At 45.8% G+C, this 20180-nt stretch overlaps 1 protein-coding gene across 4 annotated transcripts in view; it reads left to right on the top strand.

Moving 5' to 3' along the window:
* The window catches only part of atg4c (autophagy related 4C, cysteine peptidase), a 120751-nt gene that overhangs the window by 43425 nt on the left and 57146 nt on the right, over positions 1–20180 (top strand). For all 4 annotated transcript variants that reach the window (XM_072511159.1, XM_072511158.1, XM_072511156.1 and 1 more), the window contains exon 3: positions 5848–5931. In XM_072511159.1, coding sequence (XP_072367260.1) covers positions 5848–5931 — 84 coding nt within the window. The remainder of the gene's footprint in view (positions 1–5847; positions 5932–20180) is intronic.

The following is a 20180-nucleotide window of genomic DNA, read 5'->3' as shown; positions in this document are numbered from 1 at the left end:
TCTCCTTGATCCTGAAGCGGGACAAGGATCCCCTGCAATGTGGGTCTTACAGACCGATTTCCTTGCTAAATGTAGATGCCAAGGTGCTGGCGAAGGTCTTAGCCACGAGGATTGAGGATTGTGTGCCGCAGATCATCCATGAAGACCAGACGGGGTTTGTGAAGGGGAGACAGTTGAACGCGAATGTGCGGAGGCTTTTGAACGTTATTATGATGCCGGCGAGGGAGGGGGAGGTGGAGATAGTGGTGGCGATGGATGCTGAGAAAGCCTTCGATAGGGTAGAGTGGGGGTACCTGTGGGAGGTGCTGAAGAGGTTCGGGTTTGGGAAGGGGTTTGTCAGGTGGGCTAGGCTTTTGTATGAGGTCCCGATGGCGAGTGTGGCCACAAATAGGAGGAGGTCCGAGTACTTTCGGTTGCACCGAGGGACGAGACAGGGGTGTCCCCTGTCCCCCCTGTTCTTCCCACTGGCGATTGAACCCCTGGCTATGGCACTGAGAGAGTCGAGGAACTGGAGGGGGTTGGTGCGGGGTGGGGAGGAGCATAGGGTGTCGCTTTATGCGGATGACCTGCTGCTGTATGTGGCGGACCCGGTGGGAGGAATGCCAGAGGTAATGAGGATCCTTAGGGAATTCGGGGACTTTTCGGGGTACAAGCTCAATATGGGGTAGAGCGAGCTGTTCGTAGTTCAGCTAGGGGACCAGGAGAGGGGGATTGGCGAGCTCCCACTAAAAAGGGCGGAGAGGAGCTTCAGATATTTGGGGGTCCAGGTGGCCAGGAGCTGGGGGGCCCTGCATAGGCTTAACTTTACAAGGCTGCTGGAGCAAATGGAGGAGGAGTTCAAGAGGTGGGACGCGTTGCCGCTGTCCTTGGCGGGTAGGGTGCAGTCAATCAAAATGACGGTGCTCCCAAGGCTTTTGTTCCTGTTCGAGTGCCTCCCCGTGTTTATCCCGAAGGCTTTTTTTAGGCGGGTTAACAGGAGTATGATGGGGTTTGTGTGGGCGCGAGGGACTCCGAGTGTGAGAAGGGTGTTCCTGGAGCGGAGTAGAGATAGGGGGGACTGGCGCTGCCCATCCTCTGTGGGTACTATTGGGCCGCCAATGCGACGATGGTGCGCAAGTGGGTGATGGAAGGGGAGGGGGCTGCATGGAAGAGGCTGGAGACGGCGTCCTGTGTGGGTATGAGTCTGGGGGCGCTGGGAACGGCGCCACTGCCGCTCCCTCCAAGGAGGTATACCACGAGCCATGTGGTGGTGGCGGCCCTCAAAATATGGGGGCAGTGGAGTCGGCATAGGGGTAAGTTGGGGCCTTGGAGTGGACCCCATTACGGGGGAACCACCGGTTCGCCCCAGGAAGAACAGGTGGAGGGTTTTCGGGGTGGCACAGGGCAGGGATACGAAAATTGGGAGACCTGTTTGTGGACGGGAAGTTCGCGAGCTTGGGTGAGCTGGAGGAGAGGTACGGGCTACCCCCGGGGAACACCTTCAGGTACTTACAGGTAAGGGCGTTTGCCAGACGGCAGGTGGTGGAATTCCCGCGGCTACTGCCACACACAGTACAGGACAGGGTGCTCTCGGGGGGGGGGGGGGGGGGGAAGATCTCAGAAACTTACCAGGTGATGCAGGAGGAGGAGGAGGCCTCGGTGGTGGAGTTGAAAGGTAAGTGGGAGGAGGAGTTGGGAGAGGAGATCGAAGAGGGGATGTGGACAGCTGCCCTAGGGATGGTGAACTCTTCCTCTTCGTGCACGAGGCTCAGCCTCATACAGTTTACGGTGCTGCACAGGGCACACATGACGGGGACAAGGATGAGCCGGTTCTTTGGGGGTAAGGACAGGTGTGTTAGGTGCTCAGGGAGCCCAGCAAATCACACCCATATGTTCTGGGCATGCCCAGCGCTGAAGGAATTTTGGAAGGGCGTAGCGAGGACGGTGTCGAGGGTGGTAGGATCCAGGATCAAACCGGGCTGGGGGCTCGCAATATTTGGGGTGGCAGAGGAGCCGGGAGTGCAGGAGGCGAAAGAGGCCGGAATTCTGGCCTTTGCGTCCCTGGTAGCCCGGCGAAGGATTCTCCTTCAGTGGAAAGATGCGAGGCCCCCAAGCGTGGAATCCTGGATCAGCGATATGGCAGGGTTCATTAAATTGGAGAGGGTGAAATTCGCCTTGAGAGGGTTGGTAAAAGGGTTCTTTAGGCGGTGGCAACCGTTCTTAGACTTTCTTGCAGAACGATAGACATTGGTCAATGGCAGCAGCAGCTCGGGGTGGGGGGGGGTTACTTTATTTTGGTTTATGTTATTTACACTGCAGGGTCTGAGGGGGTGTATTACACCTGTTGTGTTAAGTCGGGGTGTTAATGTTAATTTATTATTGAGGTACAGGGGGGGGAGGGGTTTGGGGGATTGCTTTTTTAGATTGTGTCTTGTACTTAACCCTGTTGGGTTCTTTTTTCTTTCTCATTTAGTTGTTGATATTTTATGAAAACCTTTAATAAAGATTATTTTTTTTTAAAGTGGCACAAGTTGAGAAGGCTGTTACCAAAGGATAGATAGAGGTAAAGAATGCAAAAACAAAAAGACAGTGCTGAAAAATACATATGAAACCATCGTTACATCTCAGCTGGAGTATGTGTCAATTTGGGCACCAAACATTTGGAAGTCTGTTAAGGCTGTAAAGAAAGTGCAGGGGAGATTTATTTGTATGGTATCAGGGAAGAATGTTTTCAATTAAGTTGCATTTCCTCCAGTGGCCAATATGTCCTTCCTAACACGTAATGCCCACAGCAGTTCACAGTAATCTAGGTGTGGTTTAACAAGGGTTGTATATAGCTGAAGCTAGAATCATACAATCCATACCGTGTTGAAGAAGGCCATTTAGTCCATCGAGTCTGCACCAACCCTCCCGAAAGCGCACCTCTCCGAGGCCCACGCCCCCACCCTATCCCTGTAAACCCACCTAACCTGCACATCTTTGGACACTAAAGGGCAATGTAGAATGGCCAATCCACCTAACCTGCACATCTTTGGACACTAAGGTTGGCCATTCTACATTGCTCCTATCTAACCTGCACATCTTTGTGACTTTGGGAAGAAACTAGAGCACCTGGAGGAAACCCACGTAGACATGGGGAGAATCTGCAAACTCCATACAGCCAAGGCCAGAATTGAACCTGGGTACCTGGCGCTGCGAGGCAGCAGTGCTAACCACTGTGCCACTTTCTGCCGCCTTGTATTCTTATATCTCTAGATCTAAAGACCAGCATTCCATTAGCTTTGGTGATTATTTTTTGTACTTGTTCATTACACTTTAATGATCTGTATACTTGGACCCTCGAGTCTCTTTGGACCTCCATTGGCTTTTCAATATTTAGAAAGTATCCTTTTTTAAAATCACTTTCGGGTCCAGAGAGGATGACCTCACAATTTCCTACATTAAAATCCATTTGCCACAGTTTTGCCCATTCACTTAATCTATCAATACCTCTTTGTAATTTTATATTTCCGTTTACACCGCTTACTAGGTCATCTATCCTTCTGTCATCTACAAATTTGTATATGTGGCTTTCTATCCCAAGCCATTAATGATTTTTCTGGAATAAATAAGGAGCAACTGTTTTCAGTGGCCATAAAGTCGGTGCAGCCATCTGGGATGGCCACTTCCAATAAGGAACTTCGACGGTCACAAAGCATAACTGGAAAAATGGACAATGCAAGGTTCAGGCAGGCTCAGAGCCTGAATGTATATTTGTGAGCGAAGAATCCAGACGGTATTGAAACCCCTAACCGATTAGCATTTTGATGGCCCATCTCCGTCAGACAAAGGACTGATACTTAAGCGACCGATACAATCCCAGACATTTCGGTTCCACTCCCTGTACTCAGGAAGCGTAAACAACAGGGTTAATGACCGCTTAAGACACGCCCAGCCATCAAGCCATCCGCCCCTTTATTGGTTCACATTGAACACAGTGATCAAGAATTACACAATTAGTAGGGTCCAAACTGAAGGACCGCCCAAAAGAGCGCGAAAACCCCCAAGGATAAAGAGAGAGACCACCATGTGTTCGGCCTCTCTTGGATCTGGCGCTCCGGCAACGTCCACTTCCAATTGCAGCACCACCAGAAGCATGTTCAAGTTCAACGCCCACTACCAGACGGATGAGCCCAGCTGAGCAGCAGTTACTTCTACAGACCCGATAGACCCAGATTCGAACAACGGCCACTGTTCCTCTGACCTAAGCCGGGCGCCTGAAGTTAAGTACAGGTTGTCATAGTTGATAGGTGTAGTTTAACTAGTAGTGTTTATGTTGCATGATAATTGTGTGTGTAAATAAAGTACCCTTGATCTTGAACTAACTAACTGGTGTTTGGCTCTTTGATCGATATCCTGTTGAACCTTGTGGTGGTATCATTTGATACCTGGCGACTCTGAGCAATATAATATTGACATCCAAAGAAAGAAGGGCAACCTCATTGATTGCCATATTTAGATTAGGTAAAGAAAGGCAATATCGGTAACCTGAGGAAGTACATTTAAGGATTAAGAGATTAAAGAAGCAGAGATGACAATAGAAAAAAAATTATTGTTACCCAGTTATGATGATCTGGAATGCACTATCTGAAAGGTGGTGGAAGCAGTTTCAATAATAAATTTCAAAAGAGTATTGGATAAATATTTGAAGGGGAAACATTTGTAAGGCTATGGGGAAAGAGCAGGTCAGGAAGACTAATTGGATAGCTCTTTCAAAGGGTTGTCAAAGGCACAATGGCCTCCTCTGTGATGTATCATTCTTTGATATAAATGCACTGCTGCTCTGTAACAAAGTGAAGTTGATTTTCTCTCAATTTCAGAATATTGTGTAAAGTATTTTGGAATCAAATAAAATGCTCGAGCTGCTAAATTTGTTCTGTAACCTTTCTTGACAAAAGACCTTATTCATCACGATAGAATTTTATAAAATGTGTGGTATTTCAAATTTGGGTGTGAAATATGTTTGAAGAAACATGATTTTAAATGTTAGCACAGATCTTTTTTAAATGGCAGTACATGTAAACTATATTTCAATCTTTAAAACCATTGAGTGTACATGTAATTTTCTGACTGGCATTCCCAATAAAATGAAATGTCAGTAAACATTCTCAGTAGGACATTCAACTTAGATAGGTTTCATAGCTGAGTGTGATCCTGTCCTTACCAGACTTCCAGGCATGCATGCTTTCCAACAGGAATCGGTAGCAAACAGTGGTGGGAGCTTTTTTTAAAATGTTCCTTTCTCTAACCCAGGCTCTGAGACCAAATTTAGTGCTCCTGCTGCTGCTCTACTGTTGCTCTGACTATATTAATTAACTTTACATAAACCAAGGATGGAAAGTGACCTGTATGATCCAATCCCTGTTAAATAGGGGAATTATTAACTGAGTCTTCAGAGTCAATGGGCAAATATATGCTTGGCAATTGCAGGTTCCAATGTATAATTCAGCTCAGTGCCCTGATCTACAACCTGTTCACTTTGAAACATTTTGAAAATCTTGGTGATGCCAACACAATAAATGACCCTTACGTCTTCTCCCATTTCAGCAGCAAAGTCAATTCTTATGTTGCTTCCAATCCCCCACCCACAACACCAACCACACCCCACCCCATTGAATGCTTTAATGAAATTTAATTTCTTTAGATGCCAACTGTGCAGCTTTTTGCCAATGGCAATTAAAAAAAAAAAGAAAGTTAAAACAATGGACTTCTGTATTCTGTTTGTGAGTGAAGTTTTCTGGGTCGCTCTGGAAATAATTGGAAATGTCCATGAAGCACTTTGTAGTATTGCTAGCTAATAATACTCTTCTCTGTCTTTTCTCCCTTCAGGCTGGGTTGTGAGAACCAAAACAAATTTTAGCAGAAATTCGCCTGTCTTTTTGCTGGGAAAATGCTATCATTTCAAGTCAGAGGGTAAGTACAAATACTTGCTTTTGATTTTCTTAAATGCTTCACTGTTTTCAGTTTATAATTTGGGGTGGGGGAGATTGCGTGGGTTTAAAGCTGCTGTATGTTACACATTGTTATTTCACTTCTGTGACTACATTTGAAATAAAACAGGCAATACAATACACAGCATGTTGATCAGCCTGCAAAAGAAAGATTGCATGACAGGCATAGATCTCTCTGAGAGTTAGACCCCACCTGAAACATTGGCCTGCGTTTTCTTTTTTCGATGTTGACCGATGTTGCCTCCGGGATGAATGTCGGATTGCTCCACTCGATATTAAGGTTATATGTGAAATGAGTTTGGGGGCAGCAATCCAAAGTGTGCTTGCTTGCAGAACAAATTTGGCCACACACTAACTCATTAAAAATTGTAAGTCTAAGAGAGGCTGGGAAATTAGGAAAATAAAGTCACAATTGTACAGTTGATGTCAAGGAACACAGTTAGGGTCGATTATAGAAGCCTTATTTTGCACCTAACTTGATTATTTCCTTAATGGGCAAAACTTGATTATTTCATTTCTGTTAATCAAATGGACCAGGCAGTTCAAGCTGGATCATGTTACAGAGATGCAATGAAGTTGTTGTGATGTTTGACTCTGAAAATGATATGATTCTGAGTCTTTCTCCCTGTGGTGAAGGTGGTTCCATATTGTACAATGGTGCTTCAGGATGTTGGAAAGCTACATCCTTTCATGTTAAGGAGGGCTTAATAATCCACTTCTGGTAGTTATAACTGGGTAATAGAATTCAAAGAAATTTCCACGGCAGAAGAAAACACCTTCCAATCAACTTTGGAGTCACTTTTTAAAAAGAGAGACATTTGTTGGTTTCTTCCAACTTCTAAAAGAGCCCAGCAAATAATCCTCATTAAACAGAGGTACACTTTAACAGTAGACTATCAAATTGAATAATACATGGTACAATATTTCTATTGTGCAACAGTGCAACATTTGACATGACAAGAGCAACATGGTAATAAAACATACCACAACAACTTGTATTAACACATTCCAAGATGCTTGACATCAACATTATCAAGCAAAATTTGACACCGAGCAACATGCAATATTGGAGCCGATGTCTAAAAGCTTAACCAAAGAGCATCCGAAAGGAGAAAAGAGAGGCTGAAATTTTAGGGAGGCAGTTACAGAGCTTGGAGCCTTGACCACTGAAGCGCACAGCTGCCAAAGGTGGAGCGATTAAAATCAGGGATTCTCAAGAAGTCAGAATTCGAGGAGTGAAAAGATCATGGAGGGCAGTAGGGCTGAAGAGGATTGCAGACGTATGGAGGGAGACCGTCATGGAAGGATTTGAAAACAAGAATGGGAATTTAAAAATCAAGGTATTGCTTGACTGAGAGCCATTGTAGGTTAATGAGCACAGGAATGATGAGTGAATGAGACTTGGTATGGGTTAAGACATAGTCAGCAGAGTTTGCATGGCTTCAAGTTTATGGAGGGTAGAACATGGGAGGCTGGATAGGAGTGCATTGCAACGGTCAAGTCTGGAGGTAATAATAAAGACGTGGATGAGGCTTTCAACAGCAACTGAGCTGAGGAGGGATTAGGTTGAGTAATAGAATATAGAACATTACAGCGTAGTACAGGCCCTTCGGCCCTCGATGTTGCGCCGACCTGTGAAACCACTCTAAAGCCAATGACCATTTGAATGCCCTTAGTGTTGGCGAGTCCACTACTGTTGCAGGCAGGGCATTCCACGCCCTTACTACTCTCTGAGTAAAGAACCTACCTCTGACATCTGTCCTATATCTAGCTCCCCTCAATTTAAAGCTATGTCCCCTCGTGCTAGACATCACCATCCGAGGAAAAAGGCTCTCACTGTCCACCCTATCCAATCCTCTGATCATCTTGTATGCTTCAATTAAGTCACCTCTTAACCTTCTCTCTAACGAAAACAGCCTCAAGTCCCTCAGCCTTTCCTCATAAGATCTTCTATTATGCAAGTGGAAATAGGTGATCTTAGTAATTGTACAGATTTGATATTGGAAGCTCATCTGTACCAAGTATAACACCATGGTTATAAACAGGCTGGTTCAATCTCATTGCCAGGGAGAGCGATGGAGTTGATGGCAAGGGGATAAGGTTTCTGGCAGGGACCAAAGACAATGGTGTATATTTATGTAAGTTCTCACATCTCCCAAACCTCTTACTATAATTTGTCACATCTCCCAAACCAAGTGAGAAAACTCTTATACCATTGAGTTCTCTAAAAGCCACCAGAACAGAATCAAGTTCTTACCTGAATCATAGCATCTCCAACAATACAGCAATCTCTCACTACCACATTGTCAACAAAGATTGTGTTTAGTTGCTGGAGGAGGATTTGATTCCACAGCCTTTTGATTTTGAGGTGAGATTATGAGATTATTACCAGTTAAACCAGCGGATATGAAGTGTTTTATATCAAGGAGAAAGTACAGGTAATGATCCAGTGGTTCAGTTCAAAGCTTCCAAATGCTGATCAGGGAAACCTACAAACTATTATTGATTTATCTTGATTTTACACTTTAAAACTATCAAGGAATAGATACTTTGTGTAAAACTCTCAAATTTGACTTTGTCCAGAATCTCAAAATGCATGGAGTGCTTTGAAAAATAGTTACTTTTGAAAGTATTATCCATTTGACTTGTATTGTGACACACAGAGAATGTTGTTCCATGTTAATCACTCATCAAGTACTGTTTGACATTGTACCTCTTCTTCAGAAAATCATTATTTTAGCTAAACTGGATAGAAGCTATCTGAAGAGTATTTTGATATGATTTGTCATTAAATAACAATGCCTGAGTTGGCTTTTTTAAAATGGTGCAATGTCTTATTCTTATCACTTGATGTCACTGCAACCAACATTTAGATTGAAATAAGTTACATTATTGTGGTACCTGATTCTTGCCACTGAGTGGCATTGCAGGAAATCAAGTTGTGTGCGGCAATGCTTCACAGCACTACCCAGTGGCTGGTACTCAATATCACATTATGACATTTGATATCCAGTGTATGAGGAATTATACGTAACAGGAATTCGCAAAAAAAAGACATTTGTGAGTGGAAGGAAGTTTAAATTAATTGCATGTTTTGGGGGAAAGAAACAATGATTTGCTAAACACTGGGAGAAAAAGACATGAAAGATATGGAAAAAAGAGTTTCAAAAGGAAATTGGTTGGGCACTTGAGAGAAATAAACCTGCAGGGTTAGAAGGTTATAGTGGAGCAATGGGACTGATTGAATTGCCCTGAGAGAGCTGGCACTGACTCAGTGGGTCTGATGACCTCTTTCTGTGCCATTCTAACAATCATAGAACATAGAACATAGAAAATACAGCAAAGAACAGGCCCTTCGGCCCACGATGTTGTGCCGAACCTTTGTCCTAGATTAATCATAGATTATCATTGAATTTACAGTGCAGAAGGAGGCCATTCGAGTCTGCACCAGCTCTTGGAAAGAGCACCCTACCCAAACTCAACACCTCCACCCAACACCAAGGGCAATTTGGACATTAAGGGCAACTTATCATTGGCCAATTCACCTAACCCGCACATCTTTGGACTGTGGGAGGAAACCGGAGCACCCGGAGGAAACCCACGCAGACACGGGGCACGGGGAGGACGTGCAGACTCCGCACAGACAGTGACCCAAGCCGGAATCGAACCTGGGACTCTGGAGCTGTGAAGCAATTGTGCTATCCACAATGCTACCGTGCTGCCCTTAAGAACAAATAAATCTACACTATATCATTTTACCGTAATCCATGTACCTATCCAATAGCTGCTTGAAGGTCCCTAATGTTTCCGACTCAACTACTTCCACAGGCAGTGCATTCCATGCCCCCACTACTCTCTGGGTAAAGAACCTACCTCTGATATCCCTCCTATATCTTCCACCTTTCACCTTAAATTTATGTCCCCTTGTAATGGTTTGTTCCACCCGGGGAAAAAGTCTCTGACTGTCTACTCTATCTATTCCCCTGATCATCTTATAAACCTCTATCAAGTCGCCCCTCATCCTTCTCCGTTCTAATGAAAAAAGGCCTAGCACCCTCAACCTTTCCTCGTAAGACCTACCCTCCATTCCAGGCAACATCCTGGTAAATCTTCTTTGCACCTTTTCCAAAGCTTCCACATCCTTCCTAAAATGAGGCGACCAGAACTGTACACAGTACTCCAAATGTGGCCTTACCAAAGTTTTGTACAGCTGCATCATCACCTCACGGCTCTTCAATTCAATCCCTCTGTTAATGAACGCGAGCACACCATAGGCCTTCTTCACAACTCTATCCACTTGAGTGGCAACTTTCAAAGATGTATGAACATAGACCCCAAGATCTCTCTGCTCCTCCACATTGCCAAGAACTCTACCGTTAACCCTGTATTCCTCATTCATATTTGTCCTTCCAAAATGGACAACCTCACACTTTTCAGGGTTAAACTCCATCTGCCACTTCTCAGCCCAGCTCTGCATCCTATCTATGTCTCTTTGCAGCCGACAACAGCCCTCCTTACTATCCACAACTCCACCAATCTTCGTATCGTCTGCAAATTTACTGACCCACCCTTCAACTCCCTCATCCAAGTCATTAATGAAAATCACAAACAGCAGAGGACCCAGAACTGATCCCTGCGGTACGCCACTGGTAACTGGGATCCAGGCTGAATATTTGCCATCCACCACCACTCTCTGACTTCTATCGGTTAGCCAGTTCGTTATCCAACTGGCCAAATTTCCCACTATCCCATGCCTCCTTACTTTCTGCATAAGCCTACCATGGGGAACTTTATCAAATGCCTTACTAAAATCCATGTACACTACATCCATTGCTTTACCTTCATCCACATGCTTGGTCACCTCCTCAAAGAATTCAATAAGACTTGTAAGGCAAGACCTACCCCTCACAAATCCGTGCTGACTATCCCTAATCAAGCAGTGTCTTTCCAGATGCTCAGAAATCCTATCCTTCAGTACCCTTTCCATTACTTTGCCTACCACCGAAGTAAGACTAACTGGCCTATAATTCCCAGGGTTATCCCTGGTTCCTTTTTTGAACAGGGGCACGACATTCGCCACTCTCCAATCCCCTGGTACCACCCCTGTTGACAGTGAGGACGAAAAGATCATTGCCAACTGCTCTGCAATTTCATCTCTTGCTTCCCATAGAATCCTTGGATCTATCCCGTCAGGCCCGGGGGACTTGTCTATCCTCAAGTTTTTCAAAATGCCCAACACATCTTCCTTCCTAACAAGTATTTCCTCGAGCTTACCAGTCTGTTTCACACTGTCCTCTCCAACAATATCGCCCCTCTCATTTGTAAATACAGAAGAAAAGTACTCGTTCAAGACCTCTCCTATCTCTTCAGACTCAATACACAATCTCCCGCTACTATCCTTGATCGGACCTACCCTCGCTCTAGTCATTCTCATATTTCTCACATATGTGTAAAAGGCCTTGGGGTTTTCCTTGATCCTACCCGCCAAAGATTGTTCATGCCCTCTCTTAGCTCTCCTAATCCCTTTCTTCAGTTCCCTCCTGGCTATCTTGTATCCCTCCAATGCCCTGTCTGAACCTTGTTTCCTCAGCCTTACATAAGTCACCTTTTTCCTCTTAACAAGACATTCAACCTCTCTTGTCAACCATGGTTCCCTCACTCGACCATCTCTTCCCTGCCTGACAGGGACATACATATCAAGGACACGTAGCACCTGTTCCTTGAACAAGTTCCACGTTTCACTTGTGTCCTTCCCTGCCAGCCTATGTTCCCAACTTATGCACTTCAATTCTTGTCTGACAACATCGTATTTACCCTTCCCCCAATTGTAAACCTTGCCCTGTTGCACGTACCTATCCCTCTCCATTACTAAAGTGAAAGTCACAGAATTGTGGTCACTATCTCCAAAATGCTCCCCCACTAACAAATCTATCACTTGCCCTGGTTCATTACCCAGTACTAAATCCAATATTGCCCCTCCTCTGGTCGGACAATCTACATACTGTGTTAGAAAAGCTTCCTGGACACACTGCACAAACACCACCCCATCCAAACTATTTGATCTAAAGAGTTTCCACTCAATCTTTGGGAAGTTAAAGTCGCCCATGACTACTACCCTATGACTTCTGCACCTTTCCAAAATCTGTTTCCCAATCTGTTCCTCCACATCTCTGCTACTATTGGGGGGCCTATAGAAAACTCCTAACAAGGTGACTGCTCCTTTCCTATTTCTGACTTCAACCCATACTACCTCAATAGGGTGATACTCCTCGAACTGCCTTTCTGCAGCTGTTATACTATCTCTGATTAATAATGCCACCCCCCCCCCCACCTCTTTTACCACCCTCCCTAATCTTATTGAAACATCTATAACCAGGGACCTCCAACAACCATTTCTGCCCCTCTTCTATCCAAGTTTCCGTGATGGCCACCACATCGTAGTCCCAAGTCCCGATCCATGCCTTAAGTTCACCCACCTTATTCCTGATGCTTCTTGCGTTGAAGTATACACACTTCAACCCATCTCCGTGCCTGCAAGTACTCTCCTTTGTCAGTGTTCCCTTCCCCACTGCCTCATTACACGCTTTGGAGTCCTGAATATCGGCTACCTTAGTTGCTGGACTACAAATCCGGTTCCCATTCCCCTGCCAAATTAGTTTAAATCCTCCCGAAGAGTACTAGAAAACCTCCCTCCCAGGATATTGGTGCCCCTCTGGTTCAGATGCAACCTGTCCTAATAACTATGAATCTCAACCATTGCAGTAAGAGAGAAAAGTTGGTGATTCATAAAATATGAAGGAATTTTACATTCATTCATGGGATGCAAGGTCAACATTTATTGCCCAACCATTCTTGCCATTGAGAAGGTGGCGGTGAACCACCACAATTCGTGTGTTGCAGGTGTCCCTTCAATACTATTAGGAAGGGAGTTCCAGGACGTTGATCCAACGGTGATCATGGAATGACAATATATTTCCGGATGGTGTATGACTTGGAGGGGAATTTGCAGATGGTGATAATCTCTTCCTCTCTTGTTCTACATCAGACTTGTCTAACCTTTTCGCCTCGGCGGCCACATTTCAAATTTTTTCCCACTTGGGACTGATGAGCAAATTTTGGAAAGATGGTTTGCCATAACATTAAACATGAATTAAAACAAAAACTGCTGAGGCATGAAAATAAACAACTTTTTGAATAAAAAAAACAATGCCAAAGTAATAAACTGATAATGTTTTTAAAAGAGTACTAAATGAAGATGGCCATTACAGTGTGTGCATCCAGTTCACTCCCAACCTCCGGGCACTCACTCACTCACTCATCCACTGTGAACATGGGTGAAAGTGTGCATTGGTATGGTTAGCGGTAAGCTGGAAGGGAGGAAGGTGGTCCTGGTCAACATATATGCGCCAAACTGGGATGATGCGGATTTCATAAAGAGGGTGCTGGGGAAGATACCCGACCTGGAATCCCACAAGCTGGTTATGGGAGGGGACATCAATACAGTTATTGATCCAGGCCTGGACCAGTCGTGCTCAAAAATGGGCAGAGTGTCAGCAATGGGAAAAGAGCTGAGGGAGTTCATGGAGCAGATGGGGGGGACTCGACCCGTGGAGGTTTGGCAGGCCTACAGGGAAGGAGTTCTTCTTTTTCTCGCACGTCCATAGGGTCTACTCCCGGATCGATTTTTTAATACTGAGTAGGGATCTACTGACAGGGGTGGTGGATGCGCAGTTTTCGGCAATCATCATTTCCGACCATGCCCCGCATTGTGTCGAGCTACAGGTGAGTGAAGAGAGCTTCCAGCGCCCGCAGTGGAGGCTGGATGTGGGACTGTTGGCGGACGAAGGGGTGTGCGAGAGGGTGAGGAAGTGTATACAAAACTACCTGCAAGTCAACGATACGGGGGAAGTCTCAGCAGCGGTGGTGTGGGCGGCGCTCAAGGCAGTGGTGAGAGGGGAGCTGATTTCAATCCGGGTTCACAGAGACACGACGGACAGGACAGAAACGGACTGACTGTTAGCGGAGATCCTGCAGATTAACAGGAGGTATGCGGGGACCCCGAGTGCGGAGCTCTTGAGGGAACGGAGGAGGCTGCAGGCGGAGTTTGGGGTGGTGTCCACGGGTAAGGCAGTGGAGCAGCTCAGAAAGGCGAGGGGTGCGGTATATGAACATGGGGAAAAAGCCAGCAGGATGCTGGCTCAGCAGCTCAGAAAGAGGGAGGCGGCTAGGGCAATAGGTAAAGTGGTGGATGGAGGCGGTAACTTGGTAGGGGATGCGGCGGGAGTGAACAGGGCTTTCAAGGACTTCTATAGCAGACTCTATATCTCGGAGCCCCCCGCGGGGCCGGAGGGGATAAGACGCTTCTTAGACGGCCTGATATTCCCAAAAGTGGGTAGGGAGTTAGTAGAAGGGCTGGGCGCCCCGATCAGAGCTGAGGAGTTATTTGAGGGCTTAAAGGCCATGCAGTCAGGTAAAGCCCCGGGGCCGGATGGGTACCCGGTAGAATTTCATAAAAAGTTCTCCGGGATATTGGGGCCGCTGCTGGTCAAGGTTTTTAATGAGGTAAGGGACAGTGGGGTGTTGCCCCAGACGATGTCGCAGGCTACCATCTCCTTGATTCTAAAACGAGACAAGAACCCGGAGTCGTGTAGGTCTTATAGGCTGATCTCCCTTCTTAACGTGGATGCTAAACTGCTGGCAAAGCTTTTGGCCACTAGGATTGAGGATTGTGTGCCGAGTGTTATTAGGGAGGATCAAACAGGGTTCGTTAAAGGTAGGCAACTGGTGGCGAATATAAGAAGATTGCTCAATGTGATCATGATGCCCCCAGAGGGAAAGGAGGTGGAGGTAGTGGTGGCAATGGACGCGGAGAAGGTGTTTGACCGGGTACAGTGGGAGTACTTATGGGAGGTGCTGGGACGGTTTGGATTTGGTGTGGGTTTCATCGACTGGGTCAGGCTGCTATATCAGGCCCTGGAGGCGAGTGTGAGGACAAACAGGACGACTTCCGACTATTTTAGACTGCACCGCGGGACGAGACAGGGGTGCCCCCTCTCCTCACTGCTGTTTGCGTGAGCTATAGAGCCGCTGGCAATTGCTCTGAGGGCTTCAGAGGGTTGGAAGGGGCTGGGTGGGGTGGGTTGTATGCAGATGACCTTGTACGTTTTGGACCCGATGGCGGGGATGGACGGAATCATGGCGACCCTGGGGGAATTCGGCCGGTATTCGGGGTACAAATTGAATATGACAAAAAGTGAAATGTTTGTAGTTCAGGAGAGGGGCCAAGGGGACCAGCTGAGGGAGAATTGCACTATGTACTTTGTTTACTGTACAGTCCTTTTGTTTTCTTGTTCTGAAATTCTATTGTTTACAATGCCAAAAAATACCTCATTAAAATTGTTTATTTTTAAAAAAAGGGTGCATTGGTATGGGGAGGGTGAATGAGAAGCGTGAGAGTGGGAGTGAGCCAGAAACACACCCCACACACACACTCTTCTCTCCCACGTTTACATTCTCCCCTCTCTCTCACACACTCGCCTCTCTCACACACACACATACTCTCCTCTCTCACATACACACTCATACTCTCCTCTCTCACATGCACACTTTCCTCTCTTTCTCACACACTCATATTCCCCTCTCTTTCACACAGCTACACACACTCTCCCCTCTCACTCTCTCTCTCTCTCTCTCTCACACACACACACACCCTCTCCCCTCTTTCTCCCACAGATATACACACACTCCCCCCTCTAACTCTCTCTCTCACACCTCACACAAACTCCCCTCTCTCTCACACGTATACATTCTCATGTCTCTGTCTGTCTGTCTCTCTCCTCTCACCCACTCACTGACACATCCCTTCCCCCTCTCTGTCACGTTCACACTCTCACTTCTCTTTCACACATTCACACTCTCACTTCTCTTACACACATTCACACTCTCATTTCTCTTCACACACACTTTTCACTCTCGCACTTACACTCCTGTGGGCCCCACTCTCATTCAAAGCCCCCTGATCTTTGCTATGGGTCCTCTCAGTCTTCTTCTTGCCTCGGGTCCTGCTATGCCCTGCCCCTGCCTTTTTCCCTCCTAGGCCTGCTCTTGTGTCGGGCCCTCCCAACGCTGCACATAATGCACCTATCAGCAGCACATGCAGGGATACGCCAGCCTGTGATTGGACAAAAAGCAGCAGCATTTTTCAAATCTGAGTCTATTCAGTAGACTATTGACTATTTTATGTCCCAACAATAGATTGAGCTGAGTTCAGAAGGGTTGCGGAGCACAATCAGACCTGAGGCTCGCCGGTTGGACAAGTCTGTTTTATATCATAGAGGTTGCAGGTTTGAAAGATGCAGTCAAAAGACCCTCCTCAAAAACTCCACATCATTGCAATTTGGGGCATGCGCATTCACCAGCACCACAGGCTCCCACTCACCATCACAAATCTTCCCCCAGGGTCTGTCACTATACTTTCCACCACAAAAGCCACCCTCTTATCGATCAACACCGCCACCCCTCTTGTCTTCATATACAACCCCGAATGGAATACTTGCCTCACCCAGACCTTCCTCAACCTTGTCTGATCCCTCACCTTCAAATGCGTCTCCAGAGGAAACACCACCTCCGCCTGCAAACCCCTCAAATGAACGAAAACGCGAGACCTCAATAGGCCCATTCAACCCCAAACATTCTCGTAATCAACTGGCTCCCTCCGCACCGTCCCTGATAGCCCTTCTTCACCCAGCTCCCCCAGGTCCACGACTCGTTCACCCTCTGGGCCTCTCCCTCCCCCAACCTCTCTCCTCATAAACAAAGAAAAAAAAAACACCTCAACCCCCTGCCCCACACCCTCCTCTACTCACCCCTGCATTGCACTCCCTTTAACTAGCCTGCCTGCTAGCATGGTGGCCTCCACTCAAGGCAACCGTCTACCCCCTCTTCCCCTCTCCAACCCCTCACCCGCAATTTCCCCAAAACAACTGAACACACACAATCCACACCCACAATGGTAAATACAACAATCCGCCTGGCATACACACTCACATACTGACACCTCCAAAGTTCAGTATCCTTACAAGCCTCCCAATCCATGGTGTCTCATAAATCTGCTCGCCTCCTCTGGCGTATCGAAGCATCTCAAGCATCTTCACCACATACTTTATGGTCTGCTTTCCTTCAATCCCCTCGGACAGACCCACAATCCAGAGATTCTGCCTCCTGGAGAAATTCTCTAGGTCCTCCAACTTCTCCCTCAGCCGCTTCCAGAACTCCGCCAGAAGCACCTTCTCTGCCTCCTAAGAAGCTAACCGGTCCGAATGATCCACCACTGCCTCCACCACCTTCTGGAGTGCCGAACTCTGCACCTCCAGCCTTTGCTCCACTTTCTCAATGGTTGCCTTGATCGGCTCCGTCACCTTAGCCAGATCTTCCACGACCTCTTGACTCTGCTGCTGGAACTTGCCGTTCAAAAAGTCCACCAATTACTCGGTAGACCACTGGACCCTCCGTCGCACTTCGCAAGTCCTCCGGCCAGACTATTGCCCATTGCTAATTACACTCCTCGCCTGGTAAAGCATAAACCGGCTCCATTGGAGGAAAATTCCTGTCTCTCACTGTTCATGCACTTTGCACCATCAAACACCCCCTATATCGGGTGAAAAGGACCAAACACTTGCACCTTGAGCAGGAGCCACCAAATGTGCGACCACTCCCTCCATGGCTGCCACCGGAAGTCTCCTCCAAGCCTTTCCTGATGAATGCCCCGGAACTAGAAATCACTTGCTGAACATTTTCCAAATCCTAAATCCTCTCATGTCAAGGAGTCCAAACTAAACACGGTTTTAGAGTGACCTATTACAAGCCAGTAATTGCACTCCTATTTCATTTTAATTATTCTGGCTATACATCCTATGTGCTTTGCAACACCAACTCACGCTCTTAATTTTGTAATGAATTAGAACACCCACAGCATCTCGTGTTCAGCAGCATTGAGTCCGCAACCTTGCTTGGTGTCTACATGTCTCATTGTCCCTGCCTATTTGCAGCACATTATAAATCAGAATGCCAGTTGATGAAGGATAGAACTGGAGCCAAACCCGCACACTTTTATAAGCACTGCTTCTGTTTATAGGGGTAGAAGTGAATCCATTAATGCCTACCACCTGCATACAGTTAAATGATCAATATACCATTAGCACAGCATGCTGTGCTTGTCTGTATTGAAATAAATATGTTACAAGGGCCCTTTTGTTCCAATGTGACTAAATCTACCTATAGGTTATTTTTTTCTTATCTTGGTTAATCACTCCACATATCTTTGTCACCCACCTTCAATAACAGCCAGGAATCATAAGCAGGGTATCACAACCATCAGGAGATTCACAATTCAGTATCACTGAGTTAGTGTTGAGTACAATTTTTAAATTTGAATGGATTATGTTTTGTAATATATTGGTTATCAATAATTCAAATATTAAGGAATGAATTTCTTATGTATTTGACTTAATAAAGAAGAAAAGCTTGCATTTAATGCAGTTCCTCAGGATACCTCCAATTTGGATGAAGGCATTTTGGAGTTGTGTACGGGAGTCAGATTAATGTCTCCATATAGAATTTGACAATATGTTGTTTTTATTTGTGCCCAAATGATTTCTGCTTCCAATTAATGCCTTGAGCTGTTAACTATTTCTTATTTTGATCAAGGGTAGATTAAAGAGGGCCCCTATATTAACGCAGAATTAATCTCTCCCTTCCCCTCATCCCATTGAGATATTGAATGCCGCATGTTGGAAAGCATCTTTCAGATGATATGTTCTGTTAAAGTCCCAGCTGCCAGAACCAAATTAACTGGTCATTTATCAAATTGCTGTTTGTGGCACTTTGCTGAGCACAGATTAGCTGCCACGTTTCCCTAAAGTACAGCATTGACTACTCTTCAAAATAATTCTTTGGCCACAAAGCACTTTGATGATTTGTGCACTCATATGGTACTGAATAGATGCAAGTTCAATCTTTCTGTTGTTGGTGTATTATAGTAATTCAGACTACTACAGGGGAAGGAAAGTCCAGTGGACTTTTTTTGTTTTAAAGTGAACCCTCAATATTTCCTTTCTTTAAAAATAAATAAAATTTTAAAAGTCAGATTTCTACCTAATAAGGGAGGGAAAAACTATTTGCCTGCGAGTTGCTTCAGTGGTGCTAGTGATGGACAGCAGTTATCTATTTCATAAAGTCAGTCTGTTACTTGCAACGTGGGGCTGCAACAACAGACAAATCCAGAGGTGAGCACCCCTCCTGCCTGACAATAGGAGGGCACCATTCTTCAAAAGTACAAAAGCAACCAGTGAATAGGGTTTTTCATAGAGTTGCATTGGTGTTGTTTGACTCGTAGATAAATCTTAATGTGTGGCCTCTTTCTGTAGAATGTAGCTTCTGCAAAATACTGCATGTCAGTGCAGTCGCTGAAGCAGCTTGGACATTGTACTACAAAGAGGTGGCCATTTGTGAACCGATACCTCAGAATGGGCAGCACGGTAGCACAGCGGTTAGCACAGTTGCTTCATTGCACCGGGGTCACAGGTTCTATTCCCCGCTGGGTCACTGTGTAGAGTCTGCACGTTCTCCCCGTGTCTGTGTGGGTTTCCTCCCACAGTCCAAAGATGTGCAGGTTAGGTGGATTGGCCATGCTAAATTGCCCTTCATGTCCAAAAAGGTTAGGTGGGGTTACTGGATTACGGAGATAGGGTGGAGGCGTGGGCTTGGGTGGGATGCTCTTTCCAAGAGCCGGTGCAGACTCGATGGGCCGAATTGCCTCCTACACTGTAGATTCTATGAATCAAATCATTCAGCATAGCAATATGAGAGGAAGGAACCAGAAAGGAAATTTGATTGAAGAGACAGCAACGTGGTTTGCCATGGTGTTCCCAGATAATGTTGGTATTGTTATATACAATATGCGACATGTACACTGAGATTTTCTTTTTGTATTTTGCCAACCAAATACTTTTCAGTCAATGGTAGTTCAAATATAAGAAAATGCATTTTGGTACAGCAGCCTCATTCCTTTGACATACTAGGTGCAATACACCCTGACAACACCTCTATCTAATCTATTTAGTCTATCGAAGGAAGTTTCTGCATAAATAGTCCCTGATCTCCAAAGATAATCAAGCAAATCTCAAATGTTCATCCATTCTCATTCTCCACCAT

Source organism: Scyliorhinus torazame, chromosome 7 (assembly GCF_047496885.1).
Source record: "Scyliorhinus torazame isolate Kashiwa2021f chromosome 7, sScyTor2.1, whole genome shotgun sequence".
In the NCBI taxonomy this organism is placed as follows: domain Eukaryota; kingdom Metazoa; phylum Chordata; class Chondrichthyes; order Carcharhiniformes; family Scyliorhinidae; genus Scyliorhinus; species Scyliorhinus torazame.
This window is presented reverse-complemented; position numbering and strand designations above follow the sequence as displayed.